At 40.6% G+C, this 20,827-nt stretch overlaps 2 protein-coding genes across 3 annotated transcripts in view; one reads left to right on the forward strand and one right to left on the reverse strand.

Annotated features, from left to right (window-relative positions):
- The window catches only part of SLC44A3 (solute carrier family 44 member 3), a gene marked incomplete at both ends in the record, with an annotated part of 91,868 nt that extends 83,516 nt beyond the window's left edge, over positions 1 to 8,352 (forward strand). Inside the window, 3 exons of the mRNA XM_080692291.1 lie at positions 4,229 to 4,366; positions 6,932 to 7,168; positions 8,248 to 8,352. Of these exons, the coding sequence (XP_080548417.1) occupies positions 4,229 to 4,366; positions 6,932 to 7,168; positions 8,248 to 8,352 (480 nt within the window). The remainder of the gene's footprint in view (positions 1 to 4,228; positions 4,367 to 6,931; positions 7,169 to 8,247) is intronic.
- A 2,987-nt stretch (positions 8,353 to 11,339) lies between these two features.
- The window catches only part of CNN3 (calponin 3), a gene marked incomplete at both ends in the record, with an annotated part of 32,107 nt that continues 22,619 nt past the window's right edge, over positions 11,340 to 20,827 (reverse strand). Inside the window, 6 exons of one of the 2 annotated variants that reach the window (XM_080691729.1) lie at positions 11,340 to 11,681; positions 13,009 to 13,155; positions 15,234 to 15,350; positions 15,706 to 15,843; positions 17,195 to 17,261; positions 17,444 to 17,565. In XM_080691729.1, the coding sequence (XP_080547855.1) occupies positions 11,340 to 11,681; positions 13,009 to 13,155; positions 15,234 to 15,350; positions 15,706 to 15,843; positions 17,195 to 17,261; positions 17,444 to 17,565 (933 nt within the window). The remainder of the gene's footprint in view (positions 11,682 to 13,008; positions 13,156 to 15,233; positions 15,351 to 15,705; positions 15,844 to 17,194; positions 17,262 to 17,443; positions 17,566 to 20,827) is intronic. The other variant, XM_080691730.1, reaches the window with a different exon arrangement.

Consider the following 20,827-nt stretch of genomic DNA (forward strand, 5'->3'; position numbering starts at 1 on the left):
AGGTGTCTCCCCTGACCCTACCTGCGGAGCTGCTCCTGGCTGCTCTCACATCTGTACTTCCCAGCAGCTTGAGACAGCCCCACGTGGACTTTGTGTGACAATCTAGGGTCTGATCAGCCTGACTGAACGGTGAGGTGACTTTAATCCCAGGCAAGGGAAGGAGAATCAGCACCTAATGATGAGGTGCTACTGTTGCCAAATTGAGGCTCCTTCTGGGTATCTCTTTTGTGTTTTTATAGCTTCAATGTTAAGACATAGATCTGTACTTGTTTTGTGATGCTAACAAAACATGCCCTCTGAATTCTGTATGGTGATAATTAAAAGCCAGATGTCACTACCTCCTGCTTTCTTGCTTAAAGATTAGGCTTTGGATTTGAGGAGGAATGTGGTACCCAGCTGTAATCCAGCACCTTGGGAGGCTGTGGCAGGAGGGTTGCAAGTTCAGCTGGGTGACTTAAGACGCTATCTCAAAAATAAAAAAATAGGCCAGGCGTGGTGGAACACGCTTGTAATCCCAGCATTCGGGAGGTGGAGACTGGAGGAGCGCAGTTCGCAGGCAGCCTCAGCTACTTAGTGAGGCTCTCAGCAACATAGTGAGACCTTGTTTCTAAATAAAATATAAAATAGGTCCGGGAGTATAGCCCGGAGGTAGAAAGCCTCTGGGTTCCACCCCCAGGACCACCAAAAAATAAAAATAAAAATAATAAAAAGACTAAAAAATAGGGTGTAGCTCAGAGGTAGACTACCCCTGGGTTCCATCCCTAGTACTGCAAAAATAAATAAATAAAATAATAAATAAATAATTAAAATAAAAAAGGCTGGGTATATAACTCAGAGGTGGACTGCTCCCTGGTTCAATCCCTCCCGCTTTTTTTTCTTTCAAATAAAAAGATTCGCCTTTGGGATCTTCTAATTAACTTACATCACCAACAGGGCAACATGTTTCCTAACCCTCGCCACAGCCGGTCCTTCCTACCTACTGTCAGGCTCTGCACATTGCCCTGGCTTGCAACCCCCAAGCACATACACGTGCTCAGAGCAGATTTTCAAAATGGACAGTTTAGTGTCATCTGTCTTCCAGCCACCTGGCTAGGAAACAGCTCCTACTCCGAATAAGTACAAATGATCTAATGCTGAGGTGGCAGAAATGCTCGAGCCAGATCCTGTCTCCAGGGAGCCTTCCCTCCCCCACCACGCCATCCAGACGATGCTGGGTCCCTCCGTGGCGCTCAGGTTGGATCCTGTGTTAAAATGCTGGTGCTGTAGTAACTGCAGGAAGGCGTGTGTAATTTCCCTGTCAGAGGGGCTTCAATGCTCTCTTTCAGGGTGCATGAGACACTAAAGACAAATGGTTATGGGCCCCGAAATATCTGTGGAGTCAATACATGCATGTGAAAGTACCGTGTTAACCTTTAGCCAAGGAGCAAAATCTATTTTTATTGCCTATGAGCAACGGGACTAAATTGACTATGAAGCAGTGGACTTCAGGAAATAGGAGCTCCCACAAAAACTGCACTCCCCCAGGACTCAGGAAGTACACCAAGAACCCCAGTTTGGAGGAGGAGCGTGGTGAGGGGTGGCTGGGGACAGCGCCTGCAGCTGCCTGGCTGACCACGCTGGCACTGGGAGTGTCCCGCCTTCGAGGATCCCTCTGAGTGGAAGGGATGCGAGCCCCAAGGTAAAGAAACCATGGGCCCCTCGCACCTCCCGGGTGCTCCAAAGGGCTGCTCTGCATTCCCAGTTGTAAATGAGGTCATCTCTGGTGAGCTCTGTGGTAATAACCACAGAGCTGCATGCAGCTTTTCCATAGCCAGTTGCTTTCTAAACGCTTTATAGGGAGTGTGTCCTTTAATCCTCCCAACATCGCTCTGCAGTAGGTGCTCCTCCTCTTTATAGATGAGGAAATGGAGAGAGGCTAAATCCTTAGCCCAAGACCAATCACCAGTCAGAGGTAGAACCGGGATTTAAATCCAGAGACAGTCTGGCTACAGTCTGTGCTTACCTTAACCACCACGCTTTTAAAGAGCATTTTGGCCTAATGAAAACTGATAGTGTAATGAGTAAAAAGCTTAGAATAATAATAATAATAAAGCATTCTCTGTCTCACTGATTCACCAGGAGACCTGAAGAAAATGCCCTTGATCTTGGTTTTGTTTATAAAAGAATAAGTATGCCACTCCTCACCCGCCCACGGTACATACACACTGTCTTACAGTACTGGGAATTCACACGTGCTGGGCAAGTGCTCTGCCACTGAGCTACATCCCCAGCACTTTTTATTTTGTTTGTTGTTTGTTTATCGTGGTACTGGAGAATGAACTCAGGGGCATTCTATGTACAACCTACATCCCCATTTTGAAACAGGGGTTCATTAAGTTTCCCAGGCTGGCCTTGACCTGCGATCCTTGCTCCTCAGCTTCCCGCGTAGCTGAGATACCGTGCCCAGCTCCTGGGTTTTTGTGCATTAAGAAATTTGTTGTGAGGACTTGGAGAAACTTAGCTGAAGGTGCTTAATTAAATAACATGAGAGCCAGGTGGGATGTCACACACCTAGGATTCCAGCTACTCAAGAGGCTGAGGCAGGAGGATCACAAGTTCAAGGCCAGCCTGGTCAATTTAGCGAGCCCAAGTATTAACAACAAAACAAAACAAAACAAAACAAAAGAATGGGGAGCTAGCTCAGTGGTAGAACTCCTCTGGATTCAATAACCAACATGCACACAAAAAAGTCCTGGCAACAAATTTGTTAATGCACAAAACTCAGGAGCTGGGCACGGTATCTCAGCTACACTCCACTCCCAACGCTATTTTATTTTCTTTTATTTTTTATTTTGAAACAGGGTCTCACTAAGTTGCAGAGGACCTCACAAGGTAGCTGAGGTTGGCCTCGAACCTGAGATCCTCCTATCTCAGCCTCTCAAGTAGTGGGATCACAAGCATGCACCACCAAGCCGAGCTAAGCATTTATTTCTTATTTCCAGAATTTCTATTCAGTTTGTTTTCTTTCTTTTTTATATTTGTCTTCTTTTCTCTCTTTCTCTTTTGGTACTAGGGATTGAACCCAGTGGCATTTCCCTCCAAGTTTTATGTACCCCACCTTTTTTTAATTTTTTTGAAACAGGGTCTCACTCAGTTGCTGAGACTAGCCTCAAACCTGCAATCCTCCTGTCTCAACCTCCCAAGTACTGAGATTCCAGGCCTGTGCCACCACTCCCAGCTTCTCCCTTTTTCATGCCATCCTGCTTATTACTTCTGGTCACTGTTCCTTCCATTTTCTCTTAGCATTTTAAACATATCTCTCTGAAGACTTTAGGGTACAAGTTCTCCTGTTTGTTGCTCTGTTCATTTTCTTGGGTCTATAAATTGTTCCTGGGAACATTTCTCAAGGGCCTTGGGACGCCACCATTCCAGAGCCTGAGGGCCTGGGAGGAGGTGGTTTTACTTTGCATTAGATCCTAGTAATTTTAATGGTCCCAGGCAGATTGTACATTTCTCTATGATTTTCCTAAGGTGATTGGACATTTTGAATTGAGTATAAATCCTGAGCTTAGCTCCCTAGCAAGAGCCTGATCATCGTCTCTCAGCCCTAAGGGGTTAAATCCTCATCTCCCTGCCCCTAAATCTTTACTAATCCCACACCTGTCGTGCCCCTGCATTTATTTATTTATTATTTATTTATTTATTGGTGGTACTGGGTTCCTGGAAGCCCTTCTACCTCCGGGCTACACTCCCAGACCTATTTCATATTTTTTTATTTGGAAACAGGGTCTCCTAAACCAGCGAGGCTGGCCCCGAACCAGCGCGATCCTCCTGTCTCCACCTCCCAAGCGCGGGGATTACAAGCGTGCGCCACCACGCCCGGCCAGTGCCCCTGCATTTAGCTCTCATGAGGCACCTAAACTTTTTTTTTCCTGCTCTCAAATTCTACTGTGCATTAAAGAATACTGTATGTTTTACCCATCATTTTCATATATTGGTAGAACATTCCATGCACCATATTGACCAGAAATTCTTATCTTTTCCACTTACTGAAACTACCTAAAAATATATTTGGATATAGTTAAAACTGAAAGGGACTTTGAAAATGAGCTGATGTTACAGGTAGAGACACAGGGTTTATAGCAAATGTTTTTCTGTAATTTGTACATATTCTGTATTATCATCTATGGTCTCAAAGAATAATTATAAGAATCATGTTCTTAACTATTGCTTTTTTTTTTCCCCCCAGAATGCATATACTACAACTGCCATTAATGGGACAGATTTTTGTACATCAGCAAAAGACGCGCTCAAAATATTATCCAAGAATTCAAATCATTTTACATCTGTTAACTGCTTTGGAAACTTCATAATTTTTCTAGGAAAGGTGAGATGACTTCACTAAATAAGTAAACTAGGATTCAAAAAAGTAGGCCATGCATCAAAATTAATTTGGAAGAAAATTAGTATTCCTTGCATATTTACTCTATAGTAGATGCTGAGCTTTGTGGTCTCATTTTAACTCAATCCCTTGAAGCATTCCTGTTTTGCAGGTAGTAAAACTAAGGTTTAATAAATTGCTCAGAATCCTGCAGTAAGTAGAGCGAGGATTTTACTCTTGTCTTACTTTCCTACCTGTAACCAAGTTTATCACTGTGACTCTCTTTTTCATGTTAAAAGGAAAATTCTGCTTGCCCAGGAAATGAGCATGTGGGATTTTTTTGGCCATAAAAATATAGAAATAGTATTGATCTCTTGAAATCTGCATGGACAGTGAGTCTGTAAATAAGATGGATTGTTAATATCCTAAAGGGAGCCAACGTTACATTTCCGTTGCCATCTGAATCATTATTTTAAGGAACTCTATGCAGTCTTGTGATGGAACATCTTAGAACTTCAACATCTCGTAGTGTAAAGGACAGAGCCCTGAACTTGGAATTTTTCACAAATATGAATTTCAGTTTTCATAGCTGTAAAGTAATGATGACCCATGCCTTTTCTAGGCTGTGGGGAAGAATAAGCGAATTGTTAGTGAAAGTAGTACTCCAGCCTGCCCCACCCCACCTGACCACTCTCTTCAAGTTGGGAGGTTCTTCATGCTGTGCCCCCAGCACGTCTCTTTCCGTGTAATTTTCAACCATTGGGTGTAACTCTGCATACCTCAGATTGCACTTGACTGCCATTCAGATTCTTGACCACGGAGACCTAGCCTTCCACCACATCCTCTCTATTCCAAGCTAAAGCCATTCCTCCACAAGTGCCATGAATATCTCAGTTTTCAGCAGAACTCAGAAATGAAGATCTTGGCCACCAGTTGTGACCCGGCCCATGCCAAATACGGGGACTCTGTTCCTCGTGTAAGGTTTGTGCTTCTGTGCTACTTGGTGTATGTCTCTGGTGTGTAACTGTTACAGGTACCCGTGGGGAACAAGTTGTAACATCCTTCGATCTCATAGGTGTGTGTTAATTGCACACATACTTAAAGCTCAGCTGGGCCTGAGGCATTTCATGTGACAGTAGCGATAGAAACACAAAATAATTATGCCTTTCAAGACAGCTGAAATAATCTAACTCGTAGTTGTACTCATCATTTGTGTAGGGGGGGAGAGGCAGGGGGTACTGAGGACACTGCACAAGTAGGCACATGCTCTTACTCTGAGCTACATCCCCAGCCCTTTTCGAGACAGGGGCTTATCAGATTGTCCAGGCTGGCCTTGAATTTCACATCATCCTGCATCAGCCTTCATCCCAGCCACTGGGATTACCAGTGTGTGCCTGCTGTGCCTGGCCTTGTAGTATGTAAATGAATAATGTTGTTCATGTTAGCTTGGTAAGATTGTGGATGAGATATATTCTAATAACTACTTCCAACATTCTTTAGATTGAGTATTCATATTTTAGTAGACTTATTTTTAACTGAATTTTAAAAACATTGTGGTATTGGGGATTGGACCCAGAAGTGTTCTACCTCCAAGCTATACCCCCAGCCCTTTTTACTTTTTGTTTTGAAAGAGGGTCTCATTAGATTGCTAAGTCTCATTACATTGCTGAGGCTGTCTTCCAATCTACTATCCTTCTATCTCAGCCTTCTAAGTACTGGGATTACAGACAAGCACCACCACTCCCAGCTTTAATTTTATCCTAAATAATTCATTTTTCTATACTTTCCATAAAAGACCTATAATGGCCAATGAGGTTTTAATAAATATGTAACAAGCAGCGATTCTTTGGGCTTTTTGCTGTGCTGAGGACTGAGTGCAGGCATTGCACACAGTCCTTTGTTGTGTTTTTAAGTAGCATTCAGACTTCCCTGTTTATCTTTTATCAACATTCACATGCAGAGGGGTTCCAGATGGACTCATTATATCTGTTAAAGAATTAGGTAAAACATGGCCTGTAATTTTGTGCCTGGATAATAATTACATATCATAAAAGCCTGGAATAATCCTATTATCTCCCCACACCAGCACTGAAAAGTCTCTCCACTTTAATGCCTGAGGTTACTAATCATTTATTAAACTGTAGTACACCCACTCAATGGATTGTTGCACTGTTAAAAAAAAAAAAGGTTAAGATGTATGACTACAATGCACCAATTAAAAAAAAATCATAAAGAGCCTTGCCCAGTCAAAACAAAAGTGGTGTTTATAAAAGAGCTTGTAAGTAAAATTTATTGTGGTAGTAAGTGAAAAACCAGAATTAAAATTTTGTGAGATATCATTTACATCTATATAGAGATTAGGCATGGACAAAATGTAAATTTGCTTTCTCACCACCCCTGTTAACTGCTTCTTTTTATATCATAGATTTTAATTTTTTTCTATTTCATTCTGCCACATTTGCTGACAAGCACTCTTTAGAACAGGGTTGCACACAGAAAGTATTACTTGTAACTGACAAAAATCATTCCAGTTAACCAGTTTGTGATTTTTAACACACTTGTTTTGGACAGGTTTTGGTGGTGTGTTTCACTGTTTTTGGAGGACTGATGGCATTTAACTACAACCGTGTGCTACAGGTGTGGACAATCCCTCTATTATTGGTGGCCTTTTTTGCCTACATTGTAGCTCACAGTTTTTTATCTGTGTTTGAAACTGTGCTGGGTGCACTTTTCCTGTGTTTTGCTGTTGATCTGGAAACAAATGATGGATCACCAGAAAAACCCTACTTCATGGACCAAGAGTTTTTGGTAAGCAATCACTTCATTTCCAGTTGCAATCTCCATCCTCGAAATCTCAAGAGACTCACATACAAAGGGGATTAATACCCAGACTCCTTTCTTGTTCAGAGGGTTCTCTGGGCCTCTGCCATCACATGGCCTGAATGTTCCCAGTGAGATTTGGGCTCAGTTTACTGAAGGTGAATCACCTCCTTACTGAAACCTTTTCTCTAGGGAGAAATGAGGCTAAACACATTTAATACTGATCACATGGGTTCCTCAGTGGGAGCAGCACCAGAGGACCCTGGGTAGGTGCTCTGGACACAGGAATCCTCTGACTACCTTTGGTGCTAATAGCTTGGTTTGCCCTCTTGGGCCATCTGGGAGGTTTAACATGGACCTTTTTCTAAAACAGTTTTGCATCCTCCAAAGCCATGTCATACCCACTGAGCTTTGGGGAGCACACACTCCAGTATAGACTAATCACCTTCTGTGGCAGCGCTGACAGATCTGCAGACCTCAGGCCCTTTATTAGCCAACCCCCCCCCCTGCCCCGCCCTGGTGCCTGTATCTGGAAATAGCAGGCAGCTGCTTCCAACAGTTTTTGCAACACAGTTGTTGCTCTTCTGCCTTATCCCATGCAAACAGGGATATTTTAACAACTGGATGATGGCTCTTTGTTGTCAGGGTCACATGGCAGTCTAATAATTTTCTTTCTGCTGCCATAAAACTTAGGCTGTGAAAGCTTTATCTTTCACTGGTATTCAAAATACTCAGTGCAGCAGGCACTAAAGTTTTACAAACCTGTCTATAATTTCCCTTAATTCTAATCCACATAAAACATAAACATCTACTTTTTACTTATGTGACTTACTTTTATGTAAAGATAGTGTTTCTGATAGTGTATGAAACGAGCTTATTCTTCTTTCCCTGATTCATTTTTTCCAATTAAAAATCCACTTTGAAATCTACCTCCTACGATATTTGAATTCCAACAGGGAAAACTTGGAGGACTCAGTTCCCCAAACATTACTGCTATGAACCCGTAGTAAATGGTTACTAACAATGCAGATACAACACTGGTCTCATTCTTCCTTTTTGTCTTTCAGAGTTTTGTAAAAAAGACCAAGAAATTTACTAATGCAAGGGAACATGGAGACAGGGGCTCATTAAGGAATGAAGAGGGAACAGAACTCCGGCCCATTGTGAGATAGGTGCCCAGGAGACATCTGTACCCAGAGGAAGCAGGAAGTGACCTTCATACTCATTGAAATAAAAGATCCTTAGACCCTACTCATCCCCCCAGTTTTTGCTCCTATCTGACCAGCTATGACACTGAAACCATAATGATGTACAAACATTTAAAACATACATCTGCATCAACTTCAAAAGCACAACATGTAAAAAACTCAAGATGAGTTTGAAGGCGTGACCAGCAAATAAACCTTTTTTAAAAAAGAATTTTGTAGCCAAGCATGGTGGCACACACTTGTAATCCCAGCATTTGGGAGGCTGAGACAGGAGGATCACAGGTTCGTGGCCAGGCTCAGTTACTTAGTGAGAGAGTCCTTGTTTCAAAATAATTAAAAAATAGGACCGGGGGTGTCACTCAGAGGTAGAATGCCCCTGGGTTCCATCCCCAGTACCAATAAATAAATAAATAAATAAATAAATAAATAAATAAGGATTTTGTTAGCAATCTCTGGAATGCTGCTCTTAGGTGTGGTAGGATTCTACTCATCCAACCCAGAATATATGGTAAACATATTAACTTTTCAAAACATAACTCTTAGTGACATAAAAACCAAGTTTGAATTCTGACTGTAACTGGAAATAAGCTTAACCAGAGATGACTTAGCTGGCTAAAAGCACAAGGCAGTCTTACAGATCAGCAAACATTCTGGAGAAGTGGTTTTCAACAACAGCCCCAACCGAGAATTGCCTGGAGGAGGATTTTTTGGAATACTTATACTTGGACCCCACCAGAGATTGATAGGGGAGAGGAAGAACTTTTCTTTAAAAAGCTTTAAACAGTGGGGAGTGGCGGTGTATGTCTCTAATCCTAGTACTTAGAAGGCCGAATCGGCAGGTTTGAGGCCAGCTTTAGCAACTTAGTGAGACCCTGTTTCAAAATAAAAAGAGCTGGGAGTGTAGCTCTGAGGTAGAATGCACTTGGGTTCAATTCCCAGGAGAAAGAAAGAAAGAAAAAAAAAGAATGAAAGCTTTAAACAAACCAGAACATTTACTATGTTGATTGGCAGCCTCGTTTGTTAAATGGCTGGGTAAAATTACCCACCCTGCTAACAGGAGGCTCAATCTGATTTACTTGGCAGGGCAGGTAGAGTGATGTAAGGCTTCCTTCCCTTCCCTAAACGCCTCTTCAAAGATGACAAGAAACAGCCTGACAGCTCTGGTCTAGTTTACATGCAAATTTTTTCTTAACTAGCATCACTGAATTAATTTAGCTAAGACATCTCCTTTAAGAAAGGAATGGACAGCAGTTTCTCAGAAGCATTCAACTCAGTCACTGTAGAATTAGGAGCAAGTAAACTTGGCTCTTGCAGGTTGATCAAACCACATGTACATCCTCCTTTATCTGCCTTAGCAAAGAAGCAGGTACCCTTTCACCCCTAAGCCCAACAGCCAGTTCCATCAGATGGAGTCAAAGCCTGGACAATTAGAAAATGAAAATTACCAATGTTCTTGTTTGTTTGTTTGTTTTTGTGGTACTGAGGGTGGAACCAGGGGCTTTCTACCTCTGAGCTATACTCCCAGACCTGTTTTATACTTTTATTTGGAAACAGGGTCTCACTAAGTTGCTGAGCGCCTCACTCAGTAGTTGAGGCTGGCTTCAAACCTGTGCGATCCCCGTCTCAGCCTCCCAAGTGCTGGGATTACAAGCGTGCACCACCACGCCCCCACGCGTGGCTTACCAATGTTCTTAAGTGAGTGTAATCTTGTCATGTCCACATTTAGCTGTTGTTTGATCTTCTCTCTGTCATTACCTCTGGTTTAGGTTTTACTGTAGACCCTACATCATTATCAAACAGCACATCCTGATTGGGATTCAGTTTCTTTCTTATTCAAATTTATTCTCTCTAGGATGTGTGCAAGAAATTCCCCGTTCCCACCGGTATTCCTGAAGATTATTTAAAGATGATTCCAAGTTGAATTTAAAATAAATCTGGGGCAGCCAAACCACAGTGAAATAAACAAGGTCAGATAATTCCTAGCTGGCATTTCCTACATATAGTGGGCAAGCCCCTTTGTTCTTCTAAACTTCAGTATCCTTATAGAGTTATGTATATTAAATAATGTTAAAAGTTCCTTACCATAGTTCCTGGGAAAGATCATTTTTCCCCTAATCTGACACTGCCTATCTGGAAGCTAGCCAGAAAATAATCAGCCCATGGCTCATATGAATGTTCAAAAAAAATATTTATTTATAAAAAATACAATGGGATAAGTTTATGCTGAGAAATGCAGCAATAAATACAGTTGAAGAAAACAGAGCAACTCTACATTGATACATTGGCACAAACAAAGATTTTGCAACCGCACCACCCAGACCTAAATGTCTGCAGGCCATTTTTATACATGCTCCTTTAGAAAACAAAACCACTCTGAAAAGATCTTGTCAGCTTTAAGAGAATGAATACACATATAATCAATCACAAATGCACACTGATCATTACTTTATTTAAAAATTAGCAAACAATACTGTAGAAACATCAATATGTAAATTTCTAAAATGCTGCATTTTAGATTTAGTTGGCAAAGACCATATTTAGCAATAAGCAGGAGTTTAGTCTTCCACGTAGAATCCAGATACACTAAACTGTAAAAAAAAAAAAAAAAAATTCCTATTGTTTGAAAATACCAAAGTGTAAAGATTGCAAAAATGCATAGATCTTTAATAAAACAACTGGCTGTACAAGAGTACTCCCCTTTCACAGTGTTCCTTTTTACTTCATATGCAAGTTACTGGTTATGCTGTAGGATTTAACTGTTACAGCACTAAAAGGCAACTATTTAGGGAAGAGGCAGAAAAAGGAATGTATGTAAGGCAAGTTTTTTTTTAATTTTTAGGTACAATAAGCATAATAGTGTTTTAGGAAGACAAGATAAAAATCACTCAAGGCTAGCTTGGTTCTCACTGAATAAAAACAATGAACTAAACACTGAGCTCCTCTGTGTGCACCTAATAATCAATGCCTTGGTCACCATACTGGTAATCTCTGGGGTAGTCATCCTGGTACTCGCCATGATACTCATCGGGGTATTCTGCCTGGTAATCACTATCACTGATCTCCGACCCATTTGTTCCTGTGCCTTGGCTTCCGTTATGAATGACAGGTTCTGTCGGAGCAGCACAGTATTTGGGGTCATACACTTGCCGCCCAAGCCCATATACACTCATGCCCTTCTGGGAAGCAACTTTGTTGGTTCCCATTTGTAGAGAAATTGTTGAGTTGTCCACGGGCTGTAATGTCAGCTTCTGATCATAGATGTCTCTTCTTGTACCTGGTGCTAACATCCCCGCCTGGTATTAGAACATAATATAAAAGTTAAGACAGTAGCCAAAACCTATTCTCTTTAATATTTTATAAATATAAGATTTACATTGACTGTGAACACTAAGATAAGTCTGCCCATCTGCAGACTTATCTTTCATTTGGTTCAGGGATAAACCTACTTTACTAAAATATTCTGATACCAAATCTCTTTTATGAAGCGAAAGTCACTGTCTTTCAAGCAAAGTCAGGCTTTCCTTCAAATCTTTGCTATAAGCTAAAAACTGCTACTGGCATCAAACAAGTTAACTTACTTTTCATTTCAGGTTTCTCATATGAAAAATGGAAAAAATACTAGCTACTCTAGATTTAGGAGAGGATCAGACATAAAGAATTTAAAGACAAAACACAATACTGGTGCTCCCAAAAGTTCCATTTCAATGCCAGCTATGACTATATACCCTACCCAGGTTACAGATTTTAAACATTTTATAATACACTCAACAAATACTGTGCTTGAGCAGACCTTAAGGACTTGAGTCACAGAAGAGCCAACCACTTCAGAACGACTCCCTATCTCTTTTGCAGGAAACAGTGACTCATACCTCAGTTTCCCATTTATGTCAGCACCCACTCTCAGGTATAAAAAAGGAAAGGTGAGCAGTGCTATAAGAAACAGTCACATGTGGCGGGACACGATCTATACGGGTCAAATAACAAATCTCACCCTGGGGTCCTTAGGATTTTCAAACCCTATCCGCACTTTGGTTGGATGTGAACCTCTCTGCTCTCAACTAGCACCTCTGAGGTGCTGGTAATCTACTTTAACAAGAAAATACTTCTACCTTGGAGATGCTGTTACAAAACCAGCATTTTTACCATGCTAAATCTCTACTTACTACTTAAGAATTCTTTTACTACTGTTTTAGCATTTCATAGAAATATTTTTCTCCAGAAGCTTAGTATTTCATAGGAATACTAGTTAAATAGATCTTAGTAGAACAACAGGTAATTTTACCTACAATTTAAAAGGGCCTCTTTAAAAACCAAAATACCAGAATTTAAATGAGCAATATCTTACATGAATTATGGAGCAAGAACACTAATAAACATATCTTTTTTTCTTCTAGTTAGCAGAAAGGCTGGCTGTTCTAACTGCCAAAAAAAATCATGGACCACACCACACTTCCACTGCTCTAGAAAAGGTCCTTTGAGTCTTTTGCTTTCCCAGCAAAGTCTACTTTCCCGAAGCATACAGTCTATATTATACAACAACAAAAGTCCACTTTGAATTTTTAGTTAATAAGAATAAGGTAAGGTCAAATTTAAAGTAGCCCTTGTGTGTTCTTTGCTTACCTGGCTGGCTCCTTTGTTGGTGCCCATCTGCAGACTTATCGTGGTCTGGTCAAAAGGCTTGTCGGTTTGCATTTTGGGATCATAAAGATGCCTCCTAGTCCCATAGGCTGTCATACCTGCCTGGCTGGCACATTTGTTGGTTCCCATCTTTAAGTTAAAAATAAAATTTTCACTAATTATCAGAAGTTAACAATATATACAACATAAAATTCTATACTAAAAAGGTAGAAGAAGGGACTGAGTATATACCTGAGTGATAGGAGTACATACTTAGTGTGCACAAAGAAGGCCCTGGATTTGATGCCCAGAACACACACACACACACACACACACACACACACACACACACACACTATAACTGACAAATTCCTGAGCTGAATAAGGCTTTGGACAACTAGATATAAATTCTTCTCCATGCCCAGAACACACACACACACACACACACACACACACACACACACACACACACTCTATAACTGACAAATTCCTGAGCTGAATAAGGCTTTGGACAACTAGATATAAATTCTTCTCCATGCTTCTGTAGACAAATTTCATATATTACTCTAAAGAGAAATAAGAAAAAACTTCACTGCATACAGAACCTTATCACATAATTAACTATACAAAAACTTGCACACAGGAGCCAGGCATGGTGGTGCATGCCTGTAACACCAGTACTTGGGAGGCTGAGGCAGGAGGAACGCAAATGCAAGGCCAGCCTTAGCAATTTAGTGGAACTCTTTTAAAATTTTAAAAATGCAAAGGGCTGGGGGTACAGCTTAGTAGTAGATCATCTCTGGGTTCAATCCCCAGTACCACAAGAAAAAAACCTTAAAACCGTGAATGCATGAGTAAACAGATGGACATACAAGAGGGTACTACAGTGGCAGAGTGATGGATGATCCTCCCCTGTGCTCTGGAGCACATATAACCAAATTAAGGGCAAAAGCAATGTTAGGCCAGGCAATGCGCCTGGAAGTCCAGCTATGGTTCACATAAGATATCAAACAAAAGCCAAGTATTTTTTTGGGAGCTCAACAAATACTTCAAGTTCTTCAAGTTCCAAAACCACCACATTTTCATGAGAAAAGAACCACATTTATTCTTTCAACTCTCATATACTGGCTAGAGCAGGAAAGAGGCAGAATAAGGAATCTGAACTCAACCAAGTTTAGAGAAATAATAATTAACTTCTCTTCCCCACTGAGAACTATATGGTTTCAGAACCAACCAGTACGCCCTGTTCTACTAGCTGACAAGTTTCTACTGTTGTTTTCTTTCCTTAAAAACAAGATTGATTAAAACTTTTATTAGGAAAAGTAAAGCCCATTCACTAGAAAACATGTGTTGGCAAAAAAGGAAGAGAAAAAAAATCACTGTAATACTACCATCCAGACATCTGCTGTCATTTGTGAATACCTTTTAAGCCTTTTTACCTGATGGGTCTGTGCATATATCTATAGCTACACATATATAAACACAAACTTACATGCAAAAATATGCATGTGCATGGGGAAAAAATTACACTTATCAGTATTTTATAACCTAGTTTTTTTCTTTTTTTTTTTTTTTACCTATTTTTCAAACACTAGTGTTTTTGCACTACAAGTTATTTTATGGAGTTACACTTTGATTGCTTTACTGTTTGGAAGTTTAGTTTCCAATATATAATTTTGTACATTATAAAACTAAACCCTCCCCACAAAAGCAATCGTGCACTATTTCAAGCAGGCACCGGAGAGTGCCCATAGCAACCGAGGGCATTTAGTAGTGTTTCTGTGACATTCTCAAAGGGAACAATGTGAAAGGAAAAAAGAAATCTTACCTAAGTATTTCCCAAGAATTAAAAACTTATAGATCCTAAGGGGCTTGGCTGCTGTACCATGTTTTACTAGTGAATAAATTACTTCAACATTAAGGTTTTATAAAAGAGCTTATTTGGTCAGTAATATGTAGGAATTTATAAAGTATATTTGCTTAAATAAAAAAAAAATTCTTTTCCTAGAGAAAACGGTCAAGTCAGATGGCATAACTGAAGTTTCTTCTAAAACCATTATCATTGTCTCACAGGCTTTAAGTAAATATAAATTTTATAAACTTCATATCCATCCCAGAAATCAACGTTATGGTACTTATGCCTCTCCTTATCAAAGATGTAACCTTCTGTATTGCAAGGATTAATAACACTGATTAAGCAGCTGAATAAGCAACATCACACTGCTTACCTGCAAACCAATTACACTTTGGCCAGCCTTTAGTTTTCCTTCATCAAAACGTCTTGTTTGTTTTTCTGCATACTTAACTCCAATGTCAATGGATGTATGGAATCCTTTTGTTTTAGCCTAGACAGAAACATGCATACCAACTGAGTAAATACTTGGACATTCTGTCAGCAGAGTCTTAGGGAGTAAAAAAGAAATGACATGACCACAGGCCTCGGTTCATGAGGTATGTATGGCTAACCGAGGGGTGAGAAAGATATTTAAGGCTACTCAGCAATTCACTGTACCTTCATGGGTTCTAATGAACCTTTCTCACATGAGGCAGCTGATGTCAGCAGCCTTTCCACAAAGCTATTAATTACAGAAGAGACAGGCCCCTCCCACCTGGTCTGAGCCCCCATGGGAAAGCAATGACTCAATTCATCATGAATGTGCTGGGGATTTTTAAAACCAGCCATGAAGAACATGTACGTACCAGACCTGCTAGGGCCACCAGCGTAGTCTGAACCTGGGTCATGTTCCCATTCTCAAAAAGATCATTTGCTTCAAATATGTCATGAGGCTTCATACCATACATCTGAATAGCTTTAATGAAGTTGCCAATATTCTCCAACTATGAAGGAAAAAGAGTTGTGTAACTTTTACAATTAAGTATCAATATTTTAAGAATCCTAAATCTTCATTATGCATGGCAGCACATGCTTATAATCCAGTTACTGGGGAGGCTGAGGCAGGGGGACCTTAAGTTCAAGGCCAGCCTAGGCAACTTAACAAAAATCCCATCTCAACATAAAATAAAAAGGGTTGGAAATACAGCAGCATTTTCCCGGTGTATACAAGGCTCTGGGTTCAATCCCCAGAGCTGCAAAATAAACAAAAACATTCTAAGTCTTCATGATTAGTTACAAGATGCCAGACAGAAACTATTGGCAAGGATCTTAACTAAATACATTCTCTCTCTCTCTCTCTCTCTCTGAAAAACAGTTACATAATTGTCTTAATAGTTTTAGGCAGTTATTTTTTTTCAGTTTTTTGGGGGGTTTTTTTGGGTGGTACTGGGGATGGAACCAAGGGGCCTTCTACCTCCAGGCTGTACTCTCAGCCCTATTTTATATTTTATTTGGAAACAGGGTCTCACTAAGTAGCTGAGGCTGGCTTCGAATCTGCATGATCCTCCTGTCTCAGCCGCCCAAATACTGGGATTACAAGTGTGCACCACCACGCCCAGCTATTTTTTTCAGCTTTTTTTATTTTTTATTTTGAGACAGGTTTTCACTGAGCTTAATTCATTATGTGTCTTATTTTACACTTATTTATTTACTTACTTAACTCACTTATTTATTGGTACTGGAGGTTGAACCTAGAGGCATTCTAACTCTGAGCAGCACTCAGCCCTATTTAATTTTTATTTTGAAACAGGGTCTCCTGCTAAATTGCTGAGGCTGGCCTCAAACCTGCAGCCCTCCTGTCTCAACTCCCAGACTCACTGTTTGTTTTAATCTTAATTTCAAAATAAATTTGTAGTTACTAAATGCTCATCCTCTCATATCTCAAAACATATTCAATTCCAAATAAATATGCAACATTTCTTAAGATCATGCCTAATACAGTGTTATGTAGTCCGTCAGTAGTTCCTTGTTAAATGCATTCACTTTTCCCTCTCTTACCCTTATGGTCTAGGTTGTATTTCTCTGTAACTGTCAAATTCCTTTGGAGAGTGGACATACTAGATATAGAAAAACTTCTAAGCTAAACATCTAATAATTATAAAACCAGTTCAATATATACATGTGAAAACATTTTTCTTAATGGCAAAAGTAAATAAATATAGCCATGTGCACAAATTTTGTTAGCATGCCTACTTTAAAACTCTAATCAGATAGCAACCACCCTCTCTAACCTCAGTTTTTTGCCTATATAAAAAGGAACCATCTAGAACCAGAGGTTGCTAGTTGGGCTGTTACCTGAGGCCAGTTTAATGAGGACTCATTGACCTTCTTCACAGAGCCTGGCTGTAGCTTGTTTATGAGTCTAAAAACAGAAATGCAAGAAACGCCTTATTTATTGGTCATACAGAAACAAGGTCTGGAATACTAAGCTGGCTCCTGTAATATCAGGAAAGAGCTCTAAAGCACACCTGCAGAATCCTGAGGTCTGACACCCTGGCCTAGGAAGGGAAGGGGAGCCCATGGGTTCCCGGAGGCCACACTTACTCGCAGAGGATGATGCCATCCTTCAGGCCCAGCTGGAAGTTAGTGCCAATGCTCATGCCTGTCACCTCTTCTATCCAATTGCGAAGATCTTCCTCTGCCTGGTGGTCATACTTGGAAGCAATCTGAAATACACATTAATTAACTTAGAGTGAGGTCACTAAAGCATCGAACGGCTGACTCACAAGGCGCTCTGCTTCAAGTCACTCAGTAACCACTAAGCAACAAGACCGCCATGATAGTCAGTGAATCATACTCTGAATCTCTGGGTCAAGTTTTCTGGAGAACTTAACTGCTACAGCTTCAGTAACTAAGAAGACAGTGTCACACAAAATCTTGAAAAGCACTTGGAAAGAACCTGGGACTGAGAAGGAGAAAATACCCATTAAGATAAGACAGAAGCCAGGTGTGGTGACTCATAACTGTAATTCCACTACTTGGGAGGCTGAGATGGGAGGATCATAGCAATGTAGTGAGACACTCAGCAATCTAGTAAGATTGTTTCCCAACAACAAAATTAAAAGGGCCGGGGGGTAAAGCTTGGAAGTACAATGACCTTGGGTTTCATCCTCAGTATCACAAAAGAAAAAAATAAAAAGTAAGACAGAGTTCCAATCGTGGCATATAGCAAGTGACAAGGATTAAATAGTATTATAATGTAGCTGATAACAAGACTTAAGCTTTAAACATTAAGTCATTACTCATCATAGTAAAAAAAAAAAAAAATCAAGGATATGGGCATGGTGGTGCACGCTTGTAATCCCAGCACTTGGGAGGCTAAGAAAGGAGGATCACGGTTCATGGACAGCCTTGGCTACTACTTAGTGAGGTCCTTTGCAATTCAGTGCAACCCTGTTTCAAAATAAAGAATAAAAAGTAGGGCTGAGGGTGTAGCCCAGAGGTAGAATGCCCCTGGGTTCGATCTCCAGTACTGGGGGTAAAAAAATCAAGGAAGAGATTCTGGTAAAACATACTATGACATAATACACACAATTTAGTTATCGTATAATACTGATATTTTTCCACGTAGTTAGTCTCTGTCCTATTAGACTCTTCATAGGAAGGCAAAACATTCAATTTACTTTTGTTACCTAGGACTATGCCCTGACACCTAAACATTTAATAAAACTAAAGAAAACTGGTCTAACTTTTTAACTTTTGGAATTCTACAATAAAGGCAACCTACCAACAGATGCTATACATGCTAAAACTGCCGGCTAAACACTGGTTTTGAAAACTCACTTTATTATAAGAAGATCATAGACTTCAACTTTTAAAAATGAAAATTTCAACAAAATGTTATTAAAAGCCACATGCTAGCCGGGCGTGGTGGCACAAGCTTGTAATCCCCACACTTGGGAGGCTGAGACAGGAGGATCGCACAGGTTCAAAGCCAGCCTCAGCTACTTAGTGAGGCTCTCAACAACTTAGTGAGACCTGTTTCCAAATAAAATATAAAATAGGTCTGGGAGTATAGCCCAGAGGTAGAAAGCCTTTGGGTTCCACCTCCAGTACCACCAATAAATAAATAAATAAATAAATGCCACATGCTCAAGTTCTTAAGCTATCTTGTCCTAATCCTTAAAAGAGGCTGGCCAGTGAGCAATTAAGAACTGGAAACAAGAGAAAGAACTGGGAACAAGGAAAGATCATGGATCACGTGTCTTCTCATTCCACACAGGCAAAAATGCCAACTACATATGCATGGGCCAAACCCAGGGGACAGAGATCATGAACTTGGGAGCCAGTTACAGCACTCCTAGAAATGGAAATGAGCAGCAGAAATGTTTGCCATCCATAAAACGTAATTAGGTTTAACTGCTGAAAGACACGGCATCATGGCATTTTGGTCACAAAGATGTCCTTCAAGTTCCGGTCTAACCAGTCATGCAGGAACCAAGGCCAGAGGCAGGAAATACCCTCAGCTCCTGGTGCTAGAGCACAGGACTGTAGGCTGCTTTCAGCTTCTTCCCAAAAGACAGTCATGGGTCAGGAGAAACATCTAAGAGGCTGGCCAGCTTACTTTTAAGTCACCCAATAGTGAGAACCAGCACCGAGACTTAAAAGCATATGGCCATACTTGACTGCGGTTCCTTTCGTGTCCACCCACAGCTATCACGGCTATCATGGCCTTTTACAGTTTTCAAGGTGGAAAAGTGATGCCACTTCCCAGGTCAAGTAAGTGAAAGAGGCAGGCCACCCTTTTGAAGGAGCCTTGAGACAGCCCTGGGACATAAGCAGACCACGCCTGACGTTCTCATGACTCCCCCCGCCCCCCTTCCCTGCCACTCAGAGAGGCTCTGCTCTGAGGGAGTGAGTGATTTCAGTAATTACGGTGTCCTCTGGGGAGCCAGCAGTTCTTGATCCTCTGCACATCTACTCCCTAACCTCAATGGAAAAATGACTCTACACAATAACAGATAGTTTATTTAAAATGTAGATTTATTTAACCAGGATTACAAAAGGAAATCCAACAATTTTGTACATTTTTTTTCCTTTGGCAGTACTGGGGATTGAACCTCAGGGCATCATGCACACTACACAAAAATGCAGTTTGACATGCACACTACTGAGCTGCATTCCCTAGTCCTTTTAAAAAATCTTTATTTCAAGAAAGGGTCTTGCTAAGTGCCCAGGCTGGCTTTGAACTTGCCATTCTCCTGCCTCACCCTCTGGAGTAGCTGGGACAATGGGTGTGTGCCACTGTGCTTGGAAAATTTTTCATTCTCATAATAAGAACATATCTAACACTGCAATGTTACATGGACCCAATCTGTCCTGTACGATAGTTTACAAAAGATAAACCAGGTGCAAAATAAAGCTGCCCAATGTGTGGCAAGATTCCTGCCTCCTCATACATCATTCCCTAAAGGACACGTATTTCTTGCTCATTTGGGTTACAGATTGACCTCTGGATAGAGGAACAGGGAAGGAGGAGACAGGGATGCTGTAAAATTTTGCATAGAGGTACACTTCACCCCTGCTAAGCAGGAAGCAGCCAATTCATTTCTGTACAGCATTTTTTGAAAATGGAGTAAATACTAAGTTGTTAGACAAACTTTTAAGACTGTTATTTTCACACTGAAGTCTTGTTCTAGGTAGATAGAAAAACAAACGCCATATAAGTGAGGTGCAGACTGAAGAGGAGAGGCAGAGAAGAGGAGGAGAACCTCATGCTCATGAAGTGGCAGAGAAGGAAGGCCAGTTCTAATTGCAAGTCTTTTTTTTTTTGGATAAATGAAATAGATGAAGTAAGACACTCTCAACTATGAGAAGCATGTCAATAGATCTGAAGAAATACATAATATTCTCAGTGAGAGGTATTCTTCCTTGGCTCCAACTATCTTTGCTATGGGCCCTTATTTAATTGATCTAACTTCTTTTTTA

Source organism: Muscardinus avellanarius (genome assembly GCF_963383645.1).
Source record: "Muscardinus avellanarius genome assembly, chromosome: 3".
NCBI classification, from domain to species: Eukaryota; Metazoa; Chordata; class Mammalia; order Rodentia; family Gliridae; genus Muscardinus; species Muscardinus avellanarius.